A 22,780-nucleotide genomic window follows, 5' to 3' on the forward strand; every position below is an offset into this window, starting at 1 on the left:
CAGGAACAGCTTGCCCACCTCGCCGATCTCCAGCAGCAGGCTGGTCACCGCCGCCGTGGCGTGGTACAGCTCCTGCTCGTTGGGGTCCTCGCTGAACATGTTGTACATGGTCTTGCACAGCTCGATGAACTGCCCCTGGGGAGTGGCACAGAAAGGGGCAGGACTGAAAAGGCGTCTGAACGAAGGCCCCTGGAAAGTCCTCTGTGAGGTCGGCTGGATGGATTGAGAGTCTCTACCGGGCTTCCTTTGGGGGAAGGACGGGATGGGATGGGGAGCTGGGGACTGACTCCAGGACCTGCAAACTGAGCTACATCCCCAGCCCCTTTTCATTTTAGTTTTCTTATATTTTGAGACAGGGTCTCCCTAAGTTGCCCAGGCAGGACTGGAAACTGTGATGCTCCTGCCTCAGCCGCCCAGAGTTCTGGGATTACAGGCCCGGGCCACTGAACTCGGGACCTTGAGCTTCCGAGGAAGGCAGTGGAAACACTGAGCTAAATCCCCTGCCCTGCACTGCAGCTTTTTAAGGAAAGCACATGGCAGGGTCTCTTAGCTAAGCACCCTGACAGGAAACAGCACTGCCTCCCTGCTGAGCACCTGAAGATACTTCTGGTGACTGGGATGAACTGCATGGACTTGCAAAATTGTTTTGTAGTTCTAATTTTCTCTGAGGAGGTCATTTTCTCACATTCAGCTAAAAACATATGTAAAATCGATCCAAAAAGATAGTAATAGAGTGTCCCCAAGTTACCACTTCCTCTGAGGGCCTATTTATGTATGACTAGAAAAAAAATAGCTTCAAGGTTAGAAATGAATGGAACTTACTTGATTCAGCTTGGGTAAATCCTTCGCATTCTTTGACTTAGTCTTATTTTCTGGAGTCCAGAGTCTCAGATAATTTCGATTTTCTTGAGAATTTGCCTTCTTCCCTAAAACCCAAATGTCAAGAAATAAGTGTTCACGGGCCAAGAGATAAGGGCTCGACTAGCCAGCAGGCGGACATGGAGGAGAGCGTGTGTACCTCTGTCTGGCTTCAGACTCACTGTAACGAAGCCGTCATCTGCGCTCTGTTTGCTTCTGCTGTCCAATCCAACGACTAGCCAGGCGTGTGCAGAAGAAAGAGAGAAAATGTTATGTAGTATGGCCACGGACTTAGCACTTCCGGTAGGAACAGAAGAGTCTCTGAGAAGTAGGGCCCTGCTTCAGCAAACAAAACAAAACACACCAGCACACCCAGTTAAATGTGAACTTCAGATAAACAGTGAGTGTGTTTTTCAGTAGGCATGCCATCTATAATACTGTGCTGAACGCATTTATACTAAACAAATTTAAAAAAATTGAAATTCAAATTTTACCAGATGTCCCCTATTTACTTGCTAACCATTTCTCTAGGGGAAGGGTTTTCCCAGCTTTCTTTCTCACAGCTGGGGTTCAGTAGACAATTAAACATTAAAGACATTATGTCGGAACTTAAAAATGGGGCTGCTGGCCCCAGTGAATGTGATTCCCTGCCCCTTCTCTGCAACATGATCATCTGAACTTTGCAAGGACGACACTGTCGTTTTTTTTTTTTTTTGAACCAGGTTCTGCACAACAAAAACAAAACACTCTCAGATTCAAATCTGTTTATAGAAGAAAGAAAAACACCTTTTTTTTTTTTTTTTTGAACCAGGTTCTCCCCAACAAAAACAAAACACTCTCAGATTCAAATCTGTTTATAGAAGAAAGAAAAACACCTTTTTTTTTTTTTTTTTGAACCAGGTTCTCCCCAACAAAAACAAAACACTCTCAGATTCAAATCTGTTTATAGAAGAAAGAAAAACACCTTTTTTTTTTTTTTTTTGAACCAGGTTCTCCCCAACAAAAACAAAACACTCTCAGATTCAAATCTGTTTATAGAAGAAAGAAAAACACCTTTTTTTTTTTTTTTTTGAACCAGGTTCTCCCCAACAAAAACAAAACACTCTCAGATTCAAATCTGTTTATAGAAGAAAGAAAAACACCTTTTTTTTTTTTTTTTTGAACCAGGTTCTCCCCAACAAAAACAAAACACTCTCAGATTCAAATCTTTTTATAGAAGAAAGAAAAACCCCTTTTTTTTTTTTTTTGCTGAAATGCTACATGCTATAAAATCGTTGAAGATTCATGCTTTGTAGTTTCAAAACTGATTTTTGAGATACCCCCTTGTGATTCTTCTTTTTAAAATTTGTTTATCTTATAATTTTGCTTGCATTTAAAAAAATTGACAGAAAGCAATAGTACTTTTGAAGTCAGAAACACATTCTTTAAGAAGTATCTTTCTTGGACACAAAGTCTACTAACACATTTCCAGAACAAGAGAATCCTTCTGTGAAATGAGTGCCCACTAAGAAAGAGAAGGCTAAACTTGTGTGGCCGTACTGGCTAACAAGAAGAGCGACATTTAGGTGTGCTCAGGTGCTCCTGGAAAAGCCTTTGCCTCATCTCGTTAGGTCCCCTGCCCCACAGCCCCAGACCCCAGGTGACAGCTATCATCTCCATGCTCCACACAGGGAAACTGAGGCTCAGAGACACAGGAAGCTGCCTGAGGTTGCCCAGTATCACCATGCAGAACTAGCATCCTGTGCAAACCTCCTACCCGCAATCTGTCCTGCACATCCTAAGAGGCCTCAGACTGACTCAGGTGATTAACATACTTATAATACCTAATAAAATAGACATGCTACAGAGTTTTTATATTGTAATGCTTAGGAAATAAGGACAACTTAAGAATGCCTGTACTTATTTTGATGCAATCCCCCTAATAATTTAGTACACGGTTGATGTGGACGAGGAGCTCATGGATACAGAGAAATGACTGTATATCACTCCTTGCAGGTGATATAGCTCCTGTCTCAATTTCTCAGTTATGTCACTGCAGTGAGAACAGTCTCATGCAATACAGAAAGGAATGAGCAGGGCGGCACCCCGATAAAATACTGGAGGCATGAAAGTTTCCATTTTATACAATTTTCCATGGCAAGAAATATTATTCTGCTTTTCAATTTGAGAAAGCATTACAAATATAAAAGCCATTCTCAGTTGATGGGCTGTACAAAACTCAGACACTGAGTTGGGTTGTGTGTGTGGGCTGTAGTCCGATACAGAGAGCAGACAGAAGAGATGCCTTCTGACAGAAATGCCAGTCGGAGCTCGCGATAGCCATATGGTAACAGGATGATGTTCTAAGTGAACCCCAGCCAACAGGGAGAGCGGTACAAAATACCCAGGCACACAGAATATGCTTTCCCTAGCACCAGCAGGACACAATATACATGGTGCCTTCCATAGCTCCCCAGTTGCCTAGCCTTGAAAATTCAAAAGGAAAGTAACAGTAGCTGACCATACTCGCATACTTCCTGGGTTGACTAGCTCTGGGGCCAGTCTTTTTCCAGGAACCTGAGCCAGGGCTCTGCAGAAGATAAACATAGTAGCCATAGGGAGAAAGGTCACCTACCATGGGTGCATTCTGGGGTGATGTCTTCAAAGAAGTACTGAGTTGCTTCAAAAGCAGAATCTGGCTCATCTTGATCAGAGGATGGCTCTGGAAAAGTGAGAAATATGATCCTTATACCAGGAGGGCCAGGGCCTTAACAAAGTGAGCTTTAATTATTTGATAAAATGTCAGAGAATGAAGAACTACAACTATAAAAGCGGGTGAGGTCACATCACTGGGTGCCAGGAAGGCCGACTGTTCTGTACGACTTTAGCAGGGCTGTCTCTCCATTTCGAACTGCACCTTCCTTTCAAAGGACCACACATTAGTGACCCTTTATGTCTTTCTCGTTATGTAGAAGTTCCGAAATTCTTTCAATTATACTTTAAGAACCAATTTTAGGACAAAATTGGGCCACTGTGCTATATAGATCCCCAAATATACCGTGTCTCTAGTGTTAATCTCTCATTTTTATTTTCTTAGTAGTTGCTGCATATATGCCAGCTGAGACCAGCCTGGTTTAAAGTTGAACTTACAACCTCACCATCCGCCACCTGTTCCTGCTAATGTGAAAAGGGCTCCCCTAAAGCTCAGTCTCACAGCACCTCCTAGTCTTTTTGTCTCTGCAGTCCTTGCGCCTGACACATAACTAGATGTTCTTTATTCTTTCTCTTGCACATGCCTGTGCTGACTTCTATTATCTCAGACAGGTAAACAATGGCCGAATCAAGCACATGCCAGTTCAGGAACTTACACAGTTTGTCCTCAGTGACCGACAATCTTGTAGATCAAAGAGGCAAACAGGTTAGACCAAGGTAAGAGATTTTGTGCCAGGCCCTGGTTGCTTTACACGTGCTACTCTGTGCAACTTACTCACCAGGCAAGACATGCATTTTGTACAGGAGTTTGAGTTTCTCTGTGAGGTCTCCGTGGCACGCGGCACCTAGAAGGGACATGAAATATCAGTGTGTGAGCACCAGTGGTCCCTCCAGCCTTGCCACATCCTTGAAGCCTATCTTTTACAAATGGGAACCAAGTCATTGTATAACAAAAGCTCTTGGCCAGGGCATGTGTTGGCTGATGAGTTCTGGGTCTAGAAGGCTTAGTTTCAAATCCTTTGTACTTACTATGTGGCACAGGAGAGTGAGTTTCTATGAGCCTGTTTTCCTTCTCTGAGGAGAGCTGATAACAGAAGATTGGGCCAGTGATGTTGACTTCAGGACCTCATGAAACATGAGGACCATGGGTGTTAGTCCATGTAAAGAACTTAGGCCTGTGCTAGCACATCATAAGCTCGAGTTATTACTGAGGAAGACCGTGTCACCAGGAGTCAACCTCCGAAATACTTATGAGTTCAATTTGATTTACTCACTTTAGAAATTGTTTTTAGTTTTTGAGTTCCCCTGCCTTAACTGATTTGAATGTGTCTACCATTATATCATCATAGCTTCAAGTAAAAGAATCCTGTTACTTTTTCCTTTAATGCTCGTATTTATTACTAGAATCAGAAAGTCCTTTATAAAAATATATCTTCAGTGCTTAAGGATGAATTAGATTTAAAGAAAGAGAGAAAAGAGGACTTAGAGTCTGGGCTGGAAGGGACTTGATAGGTCATCTCATCTGACCTCCATTCAGCATAGGCTCTCTTCTCGTCTCTACAACTTTTATTTAGTCCAAGGATCCTTAACCATTGGCCTCAACATGACATTTCCTTATTACATGCATATGTTACTTCTTGGAAAGAAAATGTCCACAGTCCTCATCAGATCTCAAAGAACATTCAGCAATTGTTTAGAACCACCTGTCTCCCCTTTGCTCAGCTCCTTAAAGCTGAAGAGAAAAGATCTTTGCCTCTTCTGACAGCCAAGTGCTCAGGTTTTCATGCAGGCCGCTCTGTCATTATTTTAGGGCAAGCCTATCTTCCCAGGTGACACATCTTCAAAACTGTCAACTTTCTTGCATTCTGTGGCTTCTGTGGCTATTCTTCTTGATCCTTCTCTGTTAATTTTAAGTCAATGTCTCTCTTGAGAGAGGTCTAGAAGGAAATCTCTTTCACTGTCTCAGTGTGGTGGGAAAAGAAGAGCTTTGGAGAGAAACAGACCTCATTTACATCCTGGGCCCAGTGCATACTAACTGTGCTTCTCAGTTTAGATAATAACAGACATTTAAAGGCTGGGTGCAGTGGTATGTGCCCAAGCTCAGCATTTGGGAGGCTGAAGCAGGAGGAGACTCCTGCATCTGAGGCCAGCCTGAACTACAAAGTGAAATCTTATCTCAACTCCCACCCCGAGGACATTTATGGCTAAAAATTAATGTGTCAGCAGCCAGTTACTTAATTCTTCTGAGTTTTCATTCCTTTAGCTACAAATGGGAACAGTAACAGTAAGCAGGTAGCTTGTGGCTGTGGTGGGAATTCTTGTGTTCCCCTGAAAGTCGACATTATAACTTACTCCCAAGGTGCCCTCTGGGAGTTGGTTGCAAGATGGCCTTTGGGAGTTGACTGGATCAGGAGGACTTTGACAAATGTAATTTTTGTTCTCACAGAAGAGGACTGAGAGAGCCTGTTTGCTCTTTTACTGTGTGAGGGTGCAGAGAAGGGTCTGTCTAGGAGGGACAGACTCTCAACAGAAACTGCATCTGCTGTTGCTCTGATCCCTACTTCCCAGGTTCTGAAGTTATGAGCAATGAAATTCTGCTGTTTATAAATTCTCCAGTCTAAGGGGAACTAAGTCAAGTACTACAGCATAACAGTACTGCATCACCTGCGTCTCTAGGCTTCCTGGCCTTAAACAGGAAGTCTGTAGTTGTGTGTCTTTGGGAAAATCAGATGCACAGGAGCCCCTGGGGCAGAGCCTGAAGAGTGAGCGCTGAATAAATGTCAGCTCTCACCACTGTTATTACTTCCAAGGCGGTTGTCTGGACTGAGCAATCAGTACAGGTTCTAACACGTCGGCACGGTGCCCGCTCCTCATAAGGCTAGTGCCCGTGTCCCACCTGCGAGCACACAGAGGCGCTCGCACAGCTTCCGAAGCCGAGAAGACCTCCCCATCTTAAAGACTTCAGCTTCCTTGGACCTTCAGACTTCCCTGGTATTATTCTTACAGGTTAAGGGTGCTCTTTGGAATCATCACTGCCTCTGTGCCTGACTTTTCCTCTTTCCTTGGGATGTCATTTAAACAGTATGGTCGAAGGACAGACTGGCACAATTAAGAATAAAAAAGCATTCCTTCTTACGTCATTCTGCCAGCCTAACGCTTGCTACATCTATGACCTCACGTGGGATTGGCCAACTCCACTATTACTGTCTATCATAAGTGGAATCGGAGCTGAATGAGAATACAGGGCCACGAACAAAGCAGGTGGTGAGGCAGCCAGGCAGGTGGGGTGGGAGTGTGCCTGCTGGTGATGGACAGTCCTTCATCCAGGAGCTGAAAGACTTCCATTGAAGTGCAGAGCACCTATGGGTTTCTCTGACCTCTAGACCCAACCTTTGCAGGGCTTTGGCTGGAGGGCAGCGCAGAGCATTCTGGGTCATCCATCAGCCCCTTCTGCCTTGAGACTCATGCGGTAAGAGTGCATCCTTACTTAGCCCGGATACAAACTCTCGGAAGTTAATCAGGGAGTCCCCGTTTTCGTCTAGTAGCTGGAACAAGCGGGAGGCCAGCACGTCAGAGTGAGCGCCACAGGCCCAGGGAAAGAGCAGCACGAACATGCCCTTGAACTGCTCGAAGTCAATGCGGTACTGCTCCAGGTAGGGCAGGCTGGGGTCGTGCCGGTCCAGTGCATTGCTGCTCCCACCCCAATAGCAGCTGGTGAGATGTTCTGCCTGGAAAAGACCACACAGGATGATGACTTCATGCCTTCCAAAGCCAAGGTCATGGACACAATATCACAGTCACATGGCATTTGATGTGTGAGTGTGTGGTCTTCCGTCTCCACACGCCTGCAAACAGGGCTAGGAAAGACACTCTACAGGAGCCACTATGGAGAGGAGAGATCTGGGTTCGGCACAGGCCGATCCGGTCCTTGGAAGCCGGCAGCCTCCTCATGTGGGAGGTCCTGTGACTCTACGAGAAGTACACACAGATTCTAGGAAGGCTGCATAAACAGATCCTTCTCCTTTGCCTACAGATACTGAAAAGGTTGTGAGTCTGAAGACTTCAGTTCTGCTCTCAGAAAAGGAGAAAAGCGGAAAGACCAGTGTCTAAAGCAATCACCACTGTTTACTGGAAAGTGCAGCTAACCAGATAAAAGAGAAGTGTGGGAGCAGGGGAGCATGGAGGAAGGAGAGGCAGAGAGCAGAAGCGGCCAGATTGTTTGCAAGGCAGCCTGGGCAGAGGAGCGGGGGCGGTGTCCAGGTCCCTAGTGCCCTGGGCTGGATTCCTGGCTTCTGGGGCAAGCAGGGGGGCATCAGAGGGAAGGGCGGATAGGGAGGTCATGAGGCCTGCAGTTCAGAAGCCTTCTCTGAACTATCATGAGGGGAATCTAGCGAGCCCATGGGGACAGAATGTGTAGGCTTCTTCAGCTCAGCTACAATGGTTGATAACAATTCCCAGAGCTTTTCCTCCTTAACTAAGCAGCCTGGCTACTCAGGGCCAGGCCTGAATGCAGGCGCAGATGGCTCCATGGTGCTCACGATCATGGGAAGAAAGGAGGCCACTCAGCTCATCTCTGTTCTTCTCCTGAGACCCCACAAACCATCACACGAGGGCGTAGGGTCAGAGACTGAAACAGAAGGGCCAGAATGGGAAGAATCCGGAGAAACGAGGGCCCTGCAGCACATTTCCCATCAGTCCACCTCAGGGCAGCCTTTCACCTTTCCCCGCAAGGTTTACTCCAAAGCCCAGCAGTAAGCTCCCTGGAAAGGAGGGCGTCATTCCTTAGTCGTTGTAGGAAATCACCCAGACACTGGCACAGAGATGATTCCATAACTATTGGGGAAAATTAATTAAAGCCACTTCAAGTGCTCCGAACACAAAAGGAAGCACCCAGCGCTGAAGTTTTTATTTTGGTTCACAGTCTCAAAGATCTCTCCCATTCCTGGTACCAACCAAAGCCTCAGGGTCCCTTTTGGGGTACTCAGTGGACCTGGGGAGCTTGTTTTTGTTAATGGGCAGAGGAGAGGGGGCAAGGCAGAGCCTCCGAGTAAGAAAAGCTTGCTTTTTTCAGGCATGGGCTCAGGGTTCAAATGACATGCTGAGCAGCTGGTAGTGGTAGGTGCCCAGATAGGGCAGGGCTTTGGCAATCTCAGGACTTCTGTCCGAACAGCCCTGCTCCTCTTCCTTCTTCAGGGGCCCTGCAAAATCCACCTCTGTGTCTTCTTAAGAACAAAGGGGGCGACTACACTACATTGATTATCGATTACTAATTTATCAATTCAACACACTAGGGGGTGGGAACTTTACTAGGCACCAAGGGAGACACAAATAAACAAGGTTGTGGTGCCTTCTAGTGGTGGCCAGGTCAGGAGGTCTGCAGCTGAGAATCCTCACTCCCAAACTCAGTCTCCACAGCAGGGAGTGTTCCATCTTGACTAGACCCTTCTTCCTTTGTTTCCCTCTGTACTATCTTTGGACTGCTCAAAATGGACAAATTTATTTTGGGCATTAGTTATTGTCATAAAATTTGTACTTACATTTAAGTTTTTTCCTCTGTCAACTGCTACATTTTAAGCCATGAGGTTGATAATAATAATATGGCAAAACTATCTTTCTAGGAGCCAGGTAATGCTTTTAACCTCAGAACTCTGGGAGGCTGAGGCAGGAGGATCGTAAGTTCAAGCTCAGCTGGGGCATTTAAGCATTTTAGCCAGACTCTGGCTCAAAATTTAAAAAAAAAAATTTTTTCCCAAAGGGTTGGGGATATAGCTCTGTGTGAAGGCCCTAGGTTCAATCCCCAGTCCTGAACAAACATTCTAGAAGAAAGAAATTTTGTATTGCTTTAGTTGGTGATATAATCTTTTCTTACTGCAGACCAAGACTGGTAGGAGCTCAATTTTAAAATAGAAAGCACAGAAATTTAACCAATGATGCTTTTTCTCATATTTAAACATCTGTATTCTCATCTTAGCTATACATTATTTTTCCTTAAAGGCACTTTACAGCTTAATACAGGAAATTTTGCATTATAAGAATTCCAGGCAGAATTTAAACTCAATCACCACTGACTCAATGAGTTTTAGAAAGCAATAACCTATTTTCTTAGGTTCAGGCAAAGAGTTATGATATTCTCTGGAAAGGAAGAGAGATAAAATACCAGATTAAATTAGTGACAAGAATCTTTTTAGTTTCACTAAGCCATCCAGTTTTGTACCCTGGAGACTCATATGACCCCGTGACTTAACCGAAAGAACACAGAATTATTAAAGTGAACTTTTTTTATTTGTCTGAGAGGACATGCAATGACTTTGAAACTCACCTTGAAAAGAGCATACAGTTCTTCTAGCTCATCAATAGTAAAGGAAGTTTCTGTCACAATGGTTCGTACCTATCAAAGAAATGAGCACAATGCATTTTACATATTCAAAAAAAATGTCGTGGTGGCAAAGTCCCTAGTTTTCTCCTCTGAAGATGTCTTCAGTTCTGTCAAGCAGAATGTATGAATGAGCCTGCAGGAGTGTGAGCAGGGACGGAGGGGAAAAGGCCCCCGAGAACTCACCACATTGCGTTTCGTAGTATCCTCCAGGGTCTGGATCACTTTCAGTCTCTGTTTGAATCTCATTTGCTCAATTAAGTCTGCCCGAATAGTTCCAAATTTCTGGGGAAAAAAAGAGAAAGAAATGCTAATATTTCTGGGAGAAGCTGCTACAGCACACAGTATCCTGGTCTCGTCTGCCGAGAGGCTGCAGCCTTCCTCACACACACGTCACACATAGCTTACCACGCTAGGTGATCAAGATTATACTTTTATTTCCCGTTTTAAAGCCATGTGGTGACCATAAAGCAAGCTCTGGAAATTCTCATGCATTTTAGCAGTTGAACGGAACTGTAAAATCAAATGTGTCAAATGTGAAGACAGTAGTCATCAAGGAGAAGAAAGTTTAAATTAGGCTATTTGTACATGGAAAAAAAAACTTAAGGGAGAACTGTCTTGACAAGAAGGAAGCTAATTATTGGACTTGGAGGTTGGGAGAAATGTTTGTGTGAAGCTCCCTGTTCCTTCCATAGCATTTATTGGTCAGGTCCAGCAATCTGTGCTCTGATGCAGGGTGGGAGATGCTGTAAGCAAAGGCGGCTCTCCAATCTCTGAAATGCCCACCATGTTAGCTGGACTAAAAGCCAAGTGAATCTATCTGTAGGCAGAGAAGGAGCATGCAAGGTGTGAAATTTCTTAGAGATGTAAAAGAAAAACAAACTGCTTGAAACTGGAAACGTCCCATGAAAGTAAGGACTGCAATGAGTAAAAACATTTACAAGATAAAGGAAAGGGGACCACAAATACAAGTGCTGGAGAGAAGGTGCAAGCCAACTCATGCACTTCAAGTTGGACTATCAACCGGTACAAACAACCGCTTTGCAAGTCTGGCTAGCAGCACCTATAAAATCTGAACACATGGGTTCCTAAGCCCAGGAACCCCTTCCTTAAGCATATACATCCCAAAGAAAAGCACATATGGGTGGGAAGTACATGTAGAGCTTCCAGGCTTTGGGATTTTATCCTGAAAAACCATGGAGTTCTAAGCAAAAGAGAGAAGCAGAGGACATTTTATCGCACTTACAACTGTCAGGGACACTCATACGCCATCTCATTTGCTTTTTACAATGACCTTAGTGAATTGCAACTGCCACCTCCATTTTACAGAAGAGAAAACCAAGGTCCTGTGAGGTTAAAGAAGCCCCCAGAATCACCCGAGGGCACACAAGGGCTTCCTGGCTCTGCTGCCTATCCTCTGTGAAAGGCTGTTCGTTCTTCCTCATCTCTAGGGAGAACAGAGCATAAATGCTACAGCTAGACACAGTTTGATTTACATTCTTGTTCCTTCCCTAGCTGGCTATGGGACGGAGCGATCCCATTCGGTCTTCTGAAGCTCAGCTGCTTCTTCTTCCATAAAATGAGACCCCAGAGCTGTGCTCTTATGAGATAAAGACATACCGACCTCTAAAAGCACTCATAATGATGGCTAATCTTAAACACCGGTGTGTTGCTAAAGAAAAAGAGCGATTTCTCCCCACTCTAATTAACAGGTGCTCCTCCAGGAGTAACAACTGAAGGACCGCACCCGGGCCAGGCCTTTGCCACTCCACACAGCACAAAACAGTGGCCCTTGCACCAGCGTCCCAATGTAAAGGGAAAAAGAGCCCTCCAGTTCCTGCCTGGCTACTTCCGGAGGATTTCTAAAGCAATGCCAGCGATGAGAACAATATAGGGGCGCCTCCACCCATCCTTTTGGAGGGGCTCTGACATAATGAAATGCTAAAAATACAGCTCATAAGAACCACTCAGTATTCTGCAGCCCATGTTCCCCTTTCCCTTGGCAAAGGCAAAGGTCTGGGCCACAATAACTTCTCCCTGGCACCACATGTTTCAGATCCTAGAACAACAATGATATTTTCCCCCAAACAAAGCATTTAGTGCTTGGGGGAGGGCCCCTAAGATAATTTAATTTTCTAAAATCTCCCTTTCCTTAAATAATGAACAAAATGACCTTTCTCCATTTATATCTCTCCTCCCACTCATCTTGTTTTTTCACTAAGTTTACTGGTATATTTTAAGCATACATTATGGTCACATTCATTATTGCGAATTTGTCCCTATACATGATGTATCTTGGTTCTTGTTTTTTCCCATTCCCCAGCCCCCCCTTCAATGCTCTACCCATCCCTATATGCAAAAGATTTGTTTCCATTTTTTCCTTCTTGTCTCATTTTTTTCATTCCCTTCTCTTCCCTAGTTCCCCTTCCCCTTTGAAATGTTTCCTCAAGGCCACACTCTTAAGTGAAATAAATAGGACACATGTGTAAATACTGAATCGGTTCTCTGGTGTGAGAAACTCAAAGTGTAAAGGCCCAAAATGTATAGCAGATCTATGAAATAGGAAGAAAATGTCCATCTCAATTTTTGCCTAAATGCTTCTGTGATTTAATTCTAATTTTCCAACCCAGCTCCTAATGTCTTGACGAGGAGAGAGGTGATTTTCAGTGCAGGAAGCGCTTCTTTTTGAGGTTTGGCTCCCTTGGTTACTGATGCCAACAGACAGGCACGTAGCCCTGCACCTCCTACACCTCCTCCAACCGTCCACAGAAGTCCCTGGCACAGAGAAAGTGGCTCCGATAAGAAGCCAGGTGGAGATGAGTCTGTCTCAAGTTCTGTTCTCCAGCTTCTCCCACCTTCATTCCTTCAAAGTCTCTCTGGACTGAACTCACACTTGCTGTATGCAAGCCAACTGCGCTAGCACTGAGCTACCCACCCCAGCCCAGCCTGCCACCCCGAGGGGCACAAACTTCCCTAATTATACTGGACGGTCACTTTGTCACTTTTTTACTTTATCCGTTAAACCTCTTAACAGAGGCAACAAAGCTTAGTACAATCAAGCTCAATGGCTGCTGCTTTCTAAATCTTCAGTGAGAACCTGATGTGTTCAAACGTTTTATGTTCCTCAAGGTACTATGTCTTTTGACCACAGAAAGGGCTGGAGAAGCGGTGATCACATAAGGGAAGTATGGGAATTAGAAACAGCCTTGTAGTCAGATTTGATGTAAAGCATCCTGCAGGTTGACCAGATGGCTCGCAGTTCTTTGACGGGCTGGTTAAAACATAACAAATAAGGAGATGCACACTAGTGACAGACAGGCTTGGGAGCTGAATCCCATTCTCAACTACCAGATGCCCTTGGGTGAGCTGCGCAACCTCTGAGCTGCAGCTTCTGTTATCCCCGAAAAGGGGATAATAACATCATCTGATTCTTAGGCTGGTGGTCATTCATTCTGACAAGGCCCTAAACACTAAGCAAAAGGCGATGAATGTTACCAACGTGTACTACAAACATACTAATAAAAATCTTCTTAAAAACTAAGTACAATGCCCTGCATTACTATATCTTTAACTAGAATTCATTTATTTACTTTTTCTTTTGTTGCAATGATGGGGATCAAACTCAGGCACTCTACCACTGAGCTACATACCAGCCCTTTTTAATTTTTACTTTGAGACAGGGTCTAAGTTGCCCAGGTAGAATTCAAACTTGTGATCTCACTGTCTTAGCCTCCCTCAGAGCTGGGATTACAGGTATGTGCCTGCTTGCCTGGCTCCTAGAATTTATTTTAAAAAGTTGAGCCAAAGGTCAGTCATGGTGGTGCATCCCTATAATCCTAGCACATGGGAGGCTGAGTCAGGAGGATCGTCACCACATCAAGTCCAGCCTGGGCTACCCAGGGAGACCCTCTCTCAAAAGCAAAGAAGTTGTTCTAAAGTTAAAATTAGAAACAGAACACAAGTAGACTGGAAAACCCATGAGGCATATTGTCTGGGTAAGAGCTAATTTAAAAAATAAGGACAAAAACAAAAATCAAGACTTTTGACTGGTCTTGAAAAAGTAAAAGTTGTGGCAATGATGGTAGCTCACCTCAAATAGCCAAGGGGCTGCCCCTCTAGCAGGTCACCGCTGCCCAGTTCCCTGAGGTCCCCCATTCCCGCTGCCCCACTCCCCGAGTGCTTGCCCTCTGCCCTGAGGCAAACCTTACAGCCCCGTGACTGTGTGACTCTGAGGACACTGTCTTTAAATATGCACCATAAATGGGCCTCGTGCCACGGAGGTGTTCCTGGCAGCGAAGCACCTGTGGAGAGGGGAAAAAAGGCTGCACTGCCATATGTGGGACCAGCGCCAGACCTGGTGGAAATTTCACAGAAACGGATGACCCTCAGCTTTCTCATCAGGAAAACAGGGAACATAATTCCTACCTCTTTCCAGTTGGTATAAAAATTTTTATGTTCTACATACAGAAAGCAACTTGTGTGGTAGCTGTTAGTACTCTTGGTACTGCTGACAGCAGAGAGAAAAAGAAGAAAAGGGGGAAAAAAAGCATTTATTTTTAAAATCAAACAAAATGTGCAAATGCTACAAGGATGGTTCGACTAACTACAGTGAGAGCTTATTACAGGGCTATTGTTTTTGGAAGGTTGAATAAACTTTTTTGTTTTTTTGATACCAGGGATCAAACTCAGGTCCTTGCGTTTGAGAGACAGGCAGTGTAACCTCTGAGCTAAATCCCTGGCCCATAAATTTTTAATTAAACTGATGGCTGGGGGTGTAGCTCAGTGGTAGAGCACTGGTCTAGCACACACAAGGCCCTGTGTCCGTCCTCAGCACCACCAAAAAGAAAAAAAAAACCCAAAAAACAAAACTTTAAAAAAAATCAAAGCTTTCAACTAACAAAAAATATCAGCCAGGCGTAGTGGTGCATGCCTGTATTCCCGCTACTCGAGAGGCAGGCGTAGGAGGATCACAAGTTTCAGGCTAGCTTGGGCAACTGAGCCAGACTCTTATCTCAAAATTTAAAAGGAAAATTTTAAGGGCTGGGGATGTAGCTGAGAGACAGGGGATCCCCTGGGTTCAATCTCGAGAACTGCGCACGCGCGCTCAAGAGGTCACGAGCCAAATATTGCTACCTGCTAAAGACAGACAACAAAGGGGTTCTAAGTGAAATACATACTCTCTGGAGTTTGTTGTAATACACTCCAGGAGAAAGAAAGCAGTGAAATGATACAAAGCCCAGGAAAAGGCTGGTGATTGCTGGGACTGGGACGACATGAGGGCGTTAATGAAAATGTGTCATCTTTCCACTTATCCTGGAACACATCTGCACGCTAGAATGGAAGAATGAAAACGGTACACCAGTGCGGACTGTGTCCCCTGTGACGCCCGGCACAGACAGGTGCCCGTCGAATCCTGACATCTCCTGAAGAGACAAAGGCCATGGTTTACACTCTTGGGTCTTCCTCCAGTGCAACTTGAGAAGCTGCTGCTTCCCCTGTCTGTCCCTTCATCTCTCCCCCTTCCAATCAGTCACACAAGGAACAGAAACAATGACCTGGAAGAACTCTCTTTAGTGTCAGCAGCTGTTACTGCCTATAATTAGGGGTCCAAGACGCCCCTTTGATGAGCCTGTACAAGTCTGGCCAGACTTGTACCACCAGGCCATCTCAGTTCTAATCCACATGACGCCTCTTGGCTCTGGCTTTAGGCATCATCTCCGATCCAGCTCCTGCCAGTCTAGCTTGCACCGTTTAGCTCAACTTCTTTCAACAAGAATTTTTACCTTAAAATGGGTAAACATTTCGCCGGCAGGGCTGCTACAAGCACCTGGCACCCTGCCTTGAACGTGGCAGGCTCTCAGTGAGTGGCAGCCGGTGCAGTTACGTTAGTCAGCCAGACGCACGGCTCTGAACTCTTCCATCCCCTGGACAAACTGTGCTTTGTGTCTTCCTTGCTATGCTTCCTGCTGCTCAACACTTCTCAGACTCAGCCCCTGGGGCCGGTCAAACGGCTGTGAGCTGCTCTGAGGTCCGCAGTGGCCACTGTGCCTCCCAGTCAGGCCTGTAAAGTAAACTCACCAGGGCCCGGAAGTGAGGTCGCCCCCATGAAGCACTTACAAGTACAGAGCTCGCATGTGCTCACCAGGCTGATCAACAGACCACACCCTGGCGACCCAGGGACCCCAGGCCAGGTCTCCAGAGATGAATGTGCTTCCAGTATTTCTTTCTTACTATTCAGCTTTCATGGCTAATTATCCCAAAGAGCAGAAAGAAATGTGTTTTATGCCCAGGACACTCAGGTACCATATCTTAGCCCCAGATCTGGTTATTTATGACTCAGTGATCGGGGCCCCCATTCTGCAAGAGAGGCAGTGACTCTCACCCCTCCCCTGGCGTCAGGAGTCTCATGGGGAACTTAAAAAAATATATATGTGTGTATGTATGTATGTATGTATGTGTGTGTGTGTATGTATTCTTGGGCCTCATGCCAGAAGTTCAGATTTAATTGCTGTGGAATGGAGCCTGGAAGGTTATATTTTTAAAAGCTTGACTTTTCAATTTTCAATTTTTTTTTTTTTTTTTTTGTACCAGGGATCGAACTCTGGCCCTTGCACTTGCGAGGCAGGTGGTGGCACCAAATCCCTGGCCCTCTTGGCTTTTCAATTTCGAAAAAACGATTTTGTGCACAGCCGGATGGAGAAGCCCCAGACACAGTACGTGCGCCAGGTTCTTCTGTAAGGTGGCAGAGAGCTACTGGATATAATCAAAGCAAAGACGCTTATGCAGAGGGGAAAGGCCAGGTGACACAGGCAACAGCATGCCTAAGAGGCTTCTCTCCCAGCAGAGGAAGGGAGCTGCTGCTGTGTCCTGCGATCAGATGTCTGGCAGCTCCAGGTTGGCCATTAGGAGTTGCTCAGACCGGATGTAAATGGAAACCAGACCCTGGGCTGGTCTCACTCTCATCTCTTTCCCATTAAAAATGGGTGAAATGCCAGCCTCATCATGATGCCAGCTTATCTGCAGTGGAGAATAGAGCTGAGTTTCCACATCCAAAGCTTTACTACTTGGTCTGGAATTCTTTTTAACAATAAAGGTTCAAGGGATCCCTTTAGAAAAACAACCCACACGCATAATAAACTACTGCCTACCAGCTTAGGGGCTCCTTTTCTGAACAATCAAGTCATTCAGAGTTTCTTAGGAGTACTTCACAACAGTCCTGGAGCTGTGAGTTTTAAAACAGGTAGGGCCTGGCATTTAGCTCAGTGGTGCTGCCACTTGCCTTGCAAATGCAAGATCCTGAGTTTGATCCCCGGTACCAAAACATCAACAACAAAAATCATTGTTAGGGTAAAAACCAATTTTGAAGACAGTGAAGTGAAATAGCCATTTGTAATCTTCGGAAGTGAAAATATAATTTCGGACTAGAGACATGGAACAGAGCGTGTGCCAGGGATCATTCACAGTTTTCGATGTACTGCTGCACATTCTAGGATTCTTTAAATAAATTAATCAGAGCTGTGGTATTTGTGTACAAGTTCATCACAACATATCATGCTGAAACTTTGGAAGAAATCAAAGTAAATATCCCAGAAAAGGGGGTCAGTCAGTAAACTTTGTTGACGCATTATACAAAATGTAAGTCATTTCTTAAAATCATGTCTTTAAACAATAGTTGGTGTGTTAGAGAATTTTCATGCTATATTTTAACAAAAAATAAAATATGGCAAAGCAGTGCTTGCTGGAGCCCGAATTTTAAAGTGCATATTGCAAATATAAAAATATGCTTCAGGGGAGTGTGGGGAAATGCTCATATTTGTTTATGACTTCTGCCACAATCAAGCATTCATTTTATGACTCAAACACACTGCAAAAATGTTGTCAATAATCAAGGAGTCTCAATGAAAATTTTTTAAAAAGCCAATCTTTCATCCATATTGACTTAGAAAATTTCTGAAAAGGTTTCTAGATCCAAATCAATTTTAATTTTTGACTCTTAAGAGGAACTTTCTGACCTCAACTAGCACCTCACTATTTCTCTTGCATCTGGTTTGTTGCCAGCCAGGATACCCAAAGCGTCTACAGAAAGCACAGTGTGTTCAGCAGAATATTCATGCTTTCTCTTCCTTAACGATCACTTATAAAAGACAAGAAACCATAGAGACTGAGTTTTGGGAACCCCACAGATCAGCAGGTGCTGCGGGGTAAGTGGCACTGTGGCTCTTTTGCCCTAGAAGCTTGCTATTCTCTCCTGGAATTCAGCAGCAGATCAGAGTGAGTCCTGGGTCACAAGACATCCTCCCTCATGCAGGCCAAGCAATTTTAGAGGAATCCTAAGACTCTGGTTCATGCTAGCCTGCTAAAGGTATTCTGAGTGTTTCACACTAGCTAGCACTCAGCATGGACAAGGAATGAACTGACCTATGACGGTCCCGATGCCTGCTCCCAATAGCCCCTCCACGCTCTACCCAGAGTTGGATCTGAGATACTAACAGATCAGGCTTCAGAATGGGTACAACAAAGAACTGCAGGGCCAGAGAAATCCTAGTCTCCACTCAGTGTCCATTTCTAGAAATGAAAACTACTAGCAATTAGGCAGCTGCTTACTTCTGGCAACTAGTTCTTACGATGTAAAAGGAAGTGGGTAAACTCAGGAGTCAGACTATGGTTTCAATAATTTTATCCCTTACAAAACTGATGAATGCAACAGTGCTGGGTGGTGTTCAGGTTGGGAGGGCTCTACCCTTAGGGATTAATGCTGTGCAGGAAAGACTGTTCTTCTGCCATGTGAGGATGGTGTTCCTCCCACCTGGAAGATGTACCATTCAAGGGGCCATCTTGGAAGCCAAGAGATGGGGCCTAACCTGCATCAAGACCTTGGACTTTCCGGCCTCCAGAATGCTGAGAAATAAATTTCTGTTCTGTACAAATGGCCTAGTCTGTGGTGCTCTTGATGATGAATGCCAGCAGTGTGGAACTCATCACCAGCTCCCCATGGCAACCTCAGGGCTCTATCAACACGCAACCAGGCCGGAAGCCAGGCCTACCTCATAGGAAGTCCCAATGAGCCGGAAGATGTCCACAGCAGGGTAAGGCTCCACGTCGTCGCTGAGCAGGGAGTGCAGGTGAGGGATGGGAGGCAGTGTGCTGTCTTTGTTGGTCACACTATCCAAGTACCTGAGAGAAGAAGTGCTTAGCAGTTACTAGAAGTGAACCGGGAATTGTCTCATGACAAGTTTGCTCCTCAGTTTCTCAAAACCGCATTGTAAAATAAAACACTAAGATTTTCTTAAAAATCTCAAGAAATTTTCTTCACTTCTAAAAAAAAGCATACTGAAATAAATCCCCAGCCACAGAGATTATATTTCTACCATCCACTCAATTAAGACTTGTGAAATGAAAGAGGAGGAGAGAAAGCACAGGGAAGAAAACCAGAGGTGGCTTTTAAAGTCAAGCAGAGCACTGTACCTTCCCAAAACGGTCATGGCCTCCCCATCATCCTTGCAGCTCAACAGTTTGTCCACATTAGCATCCAGCACAGCGAGGGCCAACTGGAATATCACTTTGATTCCTTCATAGAAGAAACAGTCCACCACCACCACTGCGCTCTCAAAGGGCATCACGCTGAGAAACAGCGTGAGGAACCATGACAGGGAGATGGTAGAGATCACACCCAGGTCCTGCATGCAGTCATACAGCTGAGGGACATAGTCTCGGGCCAGCTCCTCGAAGACCCCTTGGTCCACCAGTGCACCTGAGCAGGGGTGACAGGAAAGGGCACCAATTAACCAACTGCATCTTCTTACTGAAGAGCCCCGTCAAACTGCTTGATTATAATAATTCAGTCACAGCCTGGTTCCTTTTTTAGTAACAGTTCTGCCCTTACTGTGCTACGAGACCAAGGTGTTGACCTAGTTCAGTCTCCAGGTTAGTTCTGGCTGCATCTTCTTTTGGGTGTTTCTAATCTGTTTTCCTACTATAAAAGAGTAAACATGACAACAGTAAAGGCTAATAAAAAAGCTAGTTTACAAAGTTTAGAAGCCATAATATGGTTAGTTACTATTTTGGCCACACAATGTTTGTTTAGGCATGAAAAATACATCTCAGTAGCTCCAAATGTCCTCCTACGCAGCTTACTTGGTATACTAGTTAATCTGTTGTCAGGTAGACTGGATTGGAAACTCCCAGAGAAGTGACTGGATCCTGGGGCGCTACACTTAGCAGTGGGAGAAGCCCCTGATGTTCACAGCTGAATGTACTGTAGGGAGGTGGGGGCCACTTAAAGTAGGCGAGTCACTAAGAGTGTGACGTTGGAAGGTGCAGCTCTTAGTGGTGATCCTGCTGCCGCTAAGCTGCTCAGCTGCCACTAAGTGAGGAGTTTTGCTCTAGCATGCCGTTCCACCATGATGTGTCTGCCTCAGAAGGTAATTTATTCACCATGGACTGAAACCACTGAAACCATTAGCCAAATAAACCTCTGCTTTCATTGTGGACATCAGGTATTTTGCCCAGCAATGGAAAAAAAATAAACAGTACATTTGGTAAACTCTTTATTTAAAACAACAATAACAAACCTCATGAAATGCATGGTCTCCACACATAAATCAGTATTAACATTTTTTTTTAATTTAAAAGCATTTCTGCTACATACACTCATGATCAATTTAATGACATTTTTAGAGGAATTTTTTTTGGTACTGGGGTTCAAACTCAGGACCTTGCACACAGCGTCACCACTTAGCTAAATCCCCAGCCCTACAAAATATTTTGATCAATCAGATTTTGAAAAAAGTTTATAAATACATACATACAAACAGAACAGAACAGGGAAACATAAAGCATACATTGTACTACACCAGCAGTGAGGAGCTTGGTCTGCTAAAATGAAATATCTGGTACTTAAAAGGATTGACAAGCAATAACAGCAATAATTCAATGGTTGCTTTTTTTGCAAAAAAGCCAGTTTTGAAAAATGTCTTTTTAACTAACTTTGGACAAACCATTATATGCTATCTTCTCTACTCCAGACAAACTTTTGTTCTGAAAACTGCTGGTTTCCATCTTCTTTATTAAATAATTTCAGGGTGGGGCTAAATATTTTAGTGGTTGATACCCTTGGTATAACTCTCACATGTTAAGAGTGATACCTACATATAGTGTTTTCTAAAAAATTTCTGTGACAGTGATATATGTGAATCCTTCTAGGCTCTGTAGGCCTTATTCATAGTTTATATTTATTCAAGCTCTCTCTCTTCCATAGTGGAAAACTGGAGCTCTTTTGGCTAGCAGTGATTGGAAACAGTGTGCCGGCTGGTATGGCTCTAACAGCATCTCTTTGGGAGGCACAGGTTAAGATGTTAACCGCTTCCCCACATACCAACAACTCTGGTGTTGTAGTAATCCGGAAGCATGCGCTCACACAGGGCCACCAGCAGCCAGAAGGCCTCCTCCTCTTTGGCGTAAAGGAGTAGCACTGAGGTGACAATATTCATGGCCTAACGGGATGAAAGACAATGTCACCAACTATGTCTTAAATACATCAAATGCACTTTAAAAGATAAGCTGTTTCATTAACCTGAAAAAAATGACTGAGTCGTTCTCATGGGGCTGGCAAACTCTTTCTGTCAAAGAACAGAATTCTTAGGTGTTGCAGACTACACTGTCAATATTCTTCTGGGTTTTGTTTTGTTCTGTGACCTTTTAGAAACATGAAAATCATTAGCTTTTGAGCCAATGACTGTTAAGGATCTTCATTAGCCCTGATATGCACCGGACAAACCCTTAACATGTGCTATAGGTAGATTTTTCATTTTTTAAAACTGCCCAAAGGCTAACTGAAGCTTTCAACAACCTGCTGACATCTCTCAGTACTACACTCTTTATCCTTACCTCCGAGAGGTAAATATTTCCTTTTTCACCTTTCACAATGGTTTCTATAACCAAATATTCCAGGCTCGCTGAAGACAACAAGGAAACCTCTCAAAGTTAGAGACCGTCCCATTATTTCCATCTGGGGCAAGATGGTCCCGATAAGTAACAGCAATTTAAATTCTAAAGAAACCTTATTTTATTAAAAGATATTATCAGCTCATAACTGCTCAACAGTTCAACTATTTTAATAGCCCTCTTAATTAAAAAGGAAGATCAAAAGATAAATGTGAATTCTACTATATTTGAAGCCAACTCTCTCCTAGGCTTCTTTTGATCTTCTAGAAACCTGTAATTGTTCATCAGACTTCTACAGCACAAATTTCCAAAAAGGTATTCTGGTCTAATGGGTTCTTTCTTGAAAGTCTGACTCTCCACATCTTCCTGAGTGGAATCATTAACATTCCACTTGAGAATTAACCTGTCGGTTCTAGTCCATGATCATGGTCACAGTCGGTTCCTTAGAGACAGGCTTTTCAAGGTGCTACTTTGTAACAGGGTGTGGAGTAGGAACTGAGGTAGGGGGCGGAGGAGATAGGGCAGAACGATGAAGTCTCACAGGGTTGAAATGCGGGCATCTGGGAGGAAAGCAAGGACGTAAAGGTTAATTCATCAATGTGGGGGCATATTTAAAGTAAGCGCTATCACAAAGATAAAGAAGGGTGTCAAGGGGGACAAGTGTGCGTGTGCGTGTGTGTGTACAGGAGCAGCAGTTAGGTCTTCCTCAGCTTTTAGCTGGACAGTCTAGAAAAGCCTCTGATGAAGCAGTCTTTGAACTTCAGGTCACATTATCTGGGTGGTACCCAAATTGTCTCTTTACCAACACTACAAGAAACGATTTTAGCTGGTGTGTGGACAGCATTTTTTTGGTTGTTATTATATGAAGTGAAATATTTATTTTATGTGTATGTTAAACTATAACTCTGGCATTCC

General features: G+C 44.3%; 1 protein-coding gene across 1 annotated transcript in view; it reads right to left on the bottom strand.

Moving 5' to 3' along the window:
* The window catches only part of Tbc1d9 (TBC1 domain family member 9), a 57,721-nt gene that overhangs the window by 2,051 nt on the left and 32,890 nt on the right, over nt 1-22,780 (bottom strand). Inside the window, exons 11-21 of the mRNA XM_010612184.3 lie at nt 21,297-21,414; nt 19,388-19,673; nt 18,967-19,096; nt 10,109-10,207; nt 9,869-9,937; nt 7,037-7,277; nt 4,329-4,394; nt 3,473-3,559; nt 1,019-1,093; nt 823-926; nt 4-135 (exon numbers count right to left, since the gene is read on the bottom strand). Of these exons, the coding sequence (XP_010610486.1) occupies nt 4-135; nt 823-926; nt 1,019-1,093; nt 3,473-3,559; nt 4,329-4,394; nt 7,037-7,277; nt 9,869-9,937; nt 10,109-10,207; nt 18,967-19,096; nt 19,388-19,673; nt 21,297-21,414 (1,407 nt within the window). The remainder of the gene's footprint in view (nt 1-3; nt 136-822; nt 927-1,018; nt 1,094-3,472; nt 3,560-4,328; nt 4,395-7,036; nt 7,278-9,868; nt 9,938-10,108; nt 10,208-18,966; nt 19,097-19,387; nt 19,674-21,296; nt 21,415-22,780) is intronic.

This window comes from Fukomys damarensis, unplaced genomic scaffold, assembly GCF_012274545.1.
Source record: "Fukomys damarensis isolate Sample0158 unplaced genomic scaffold, DMR_v1.0_HiC HiC_scaffold_38, whole genome shotgun sequence".
Lineage (NCBI taxonomy): Eukaryota > Metazoa > Chordata > Mammalia > Rodentia > Bathyergidae > Fukomys > Fukomys damarensis.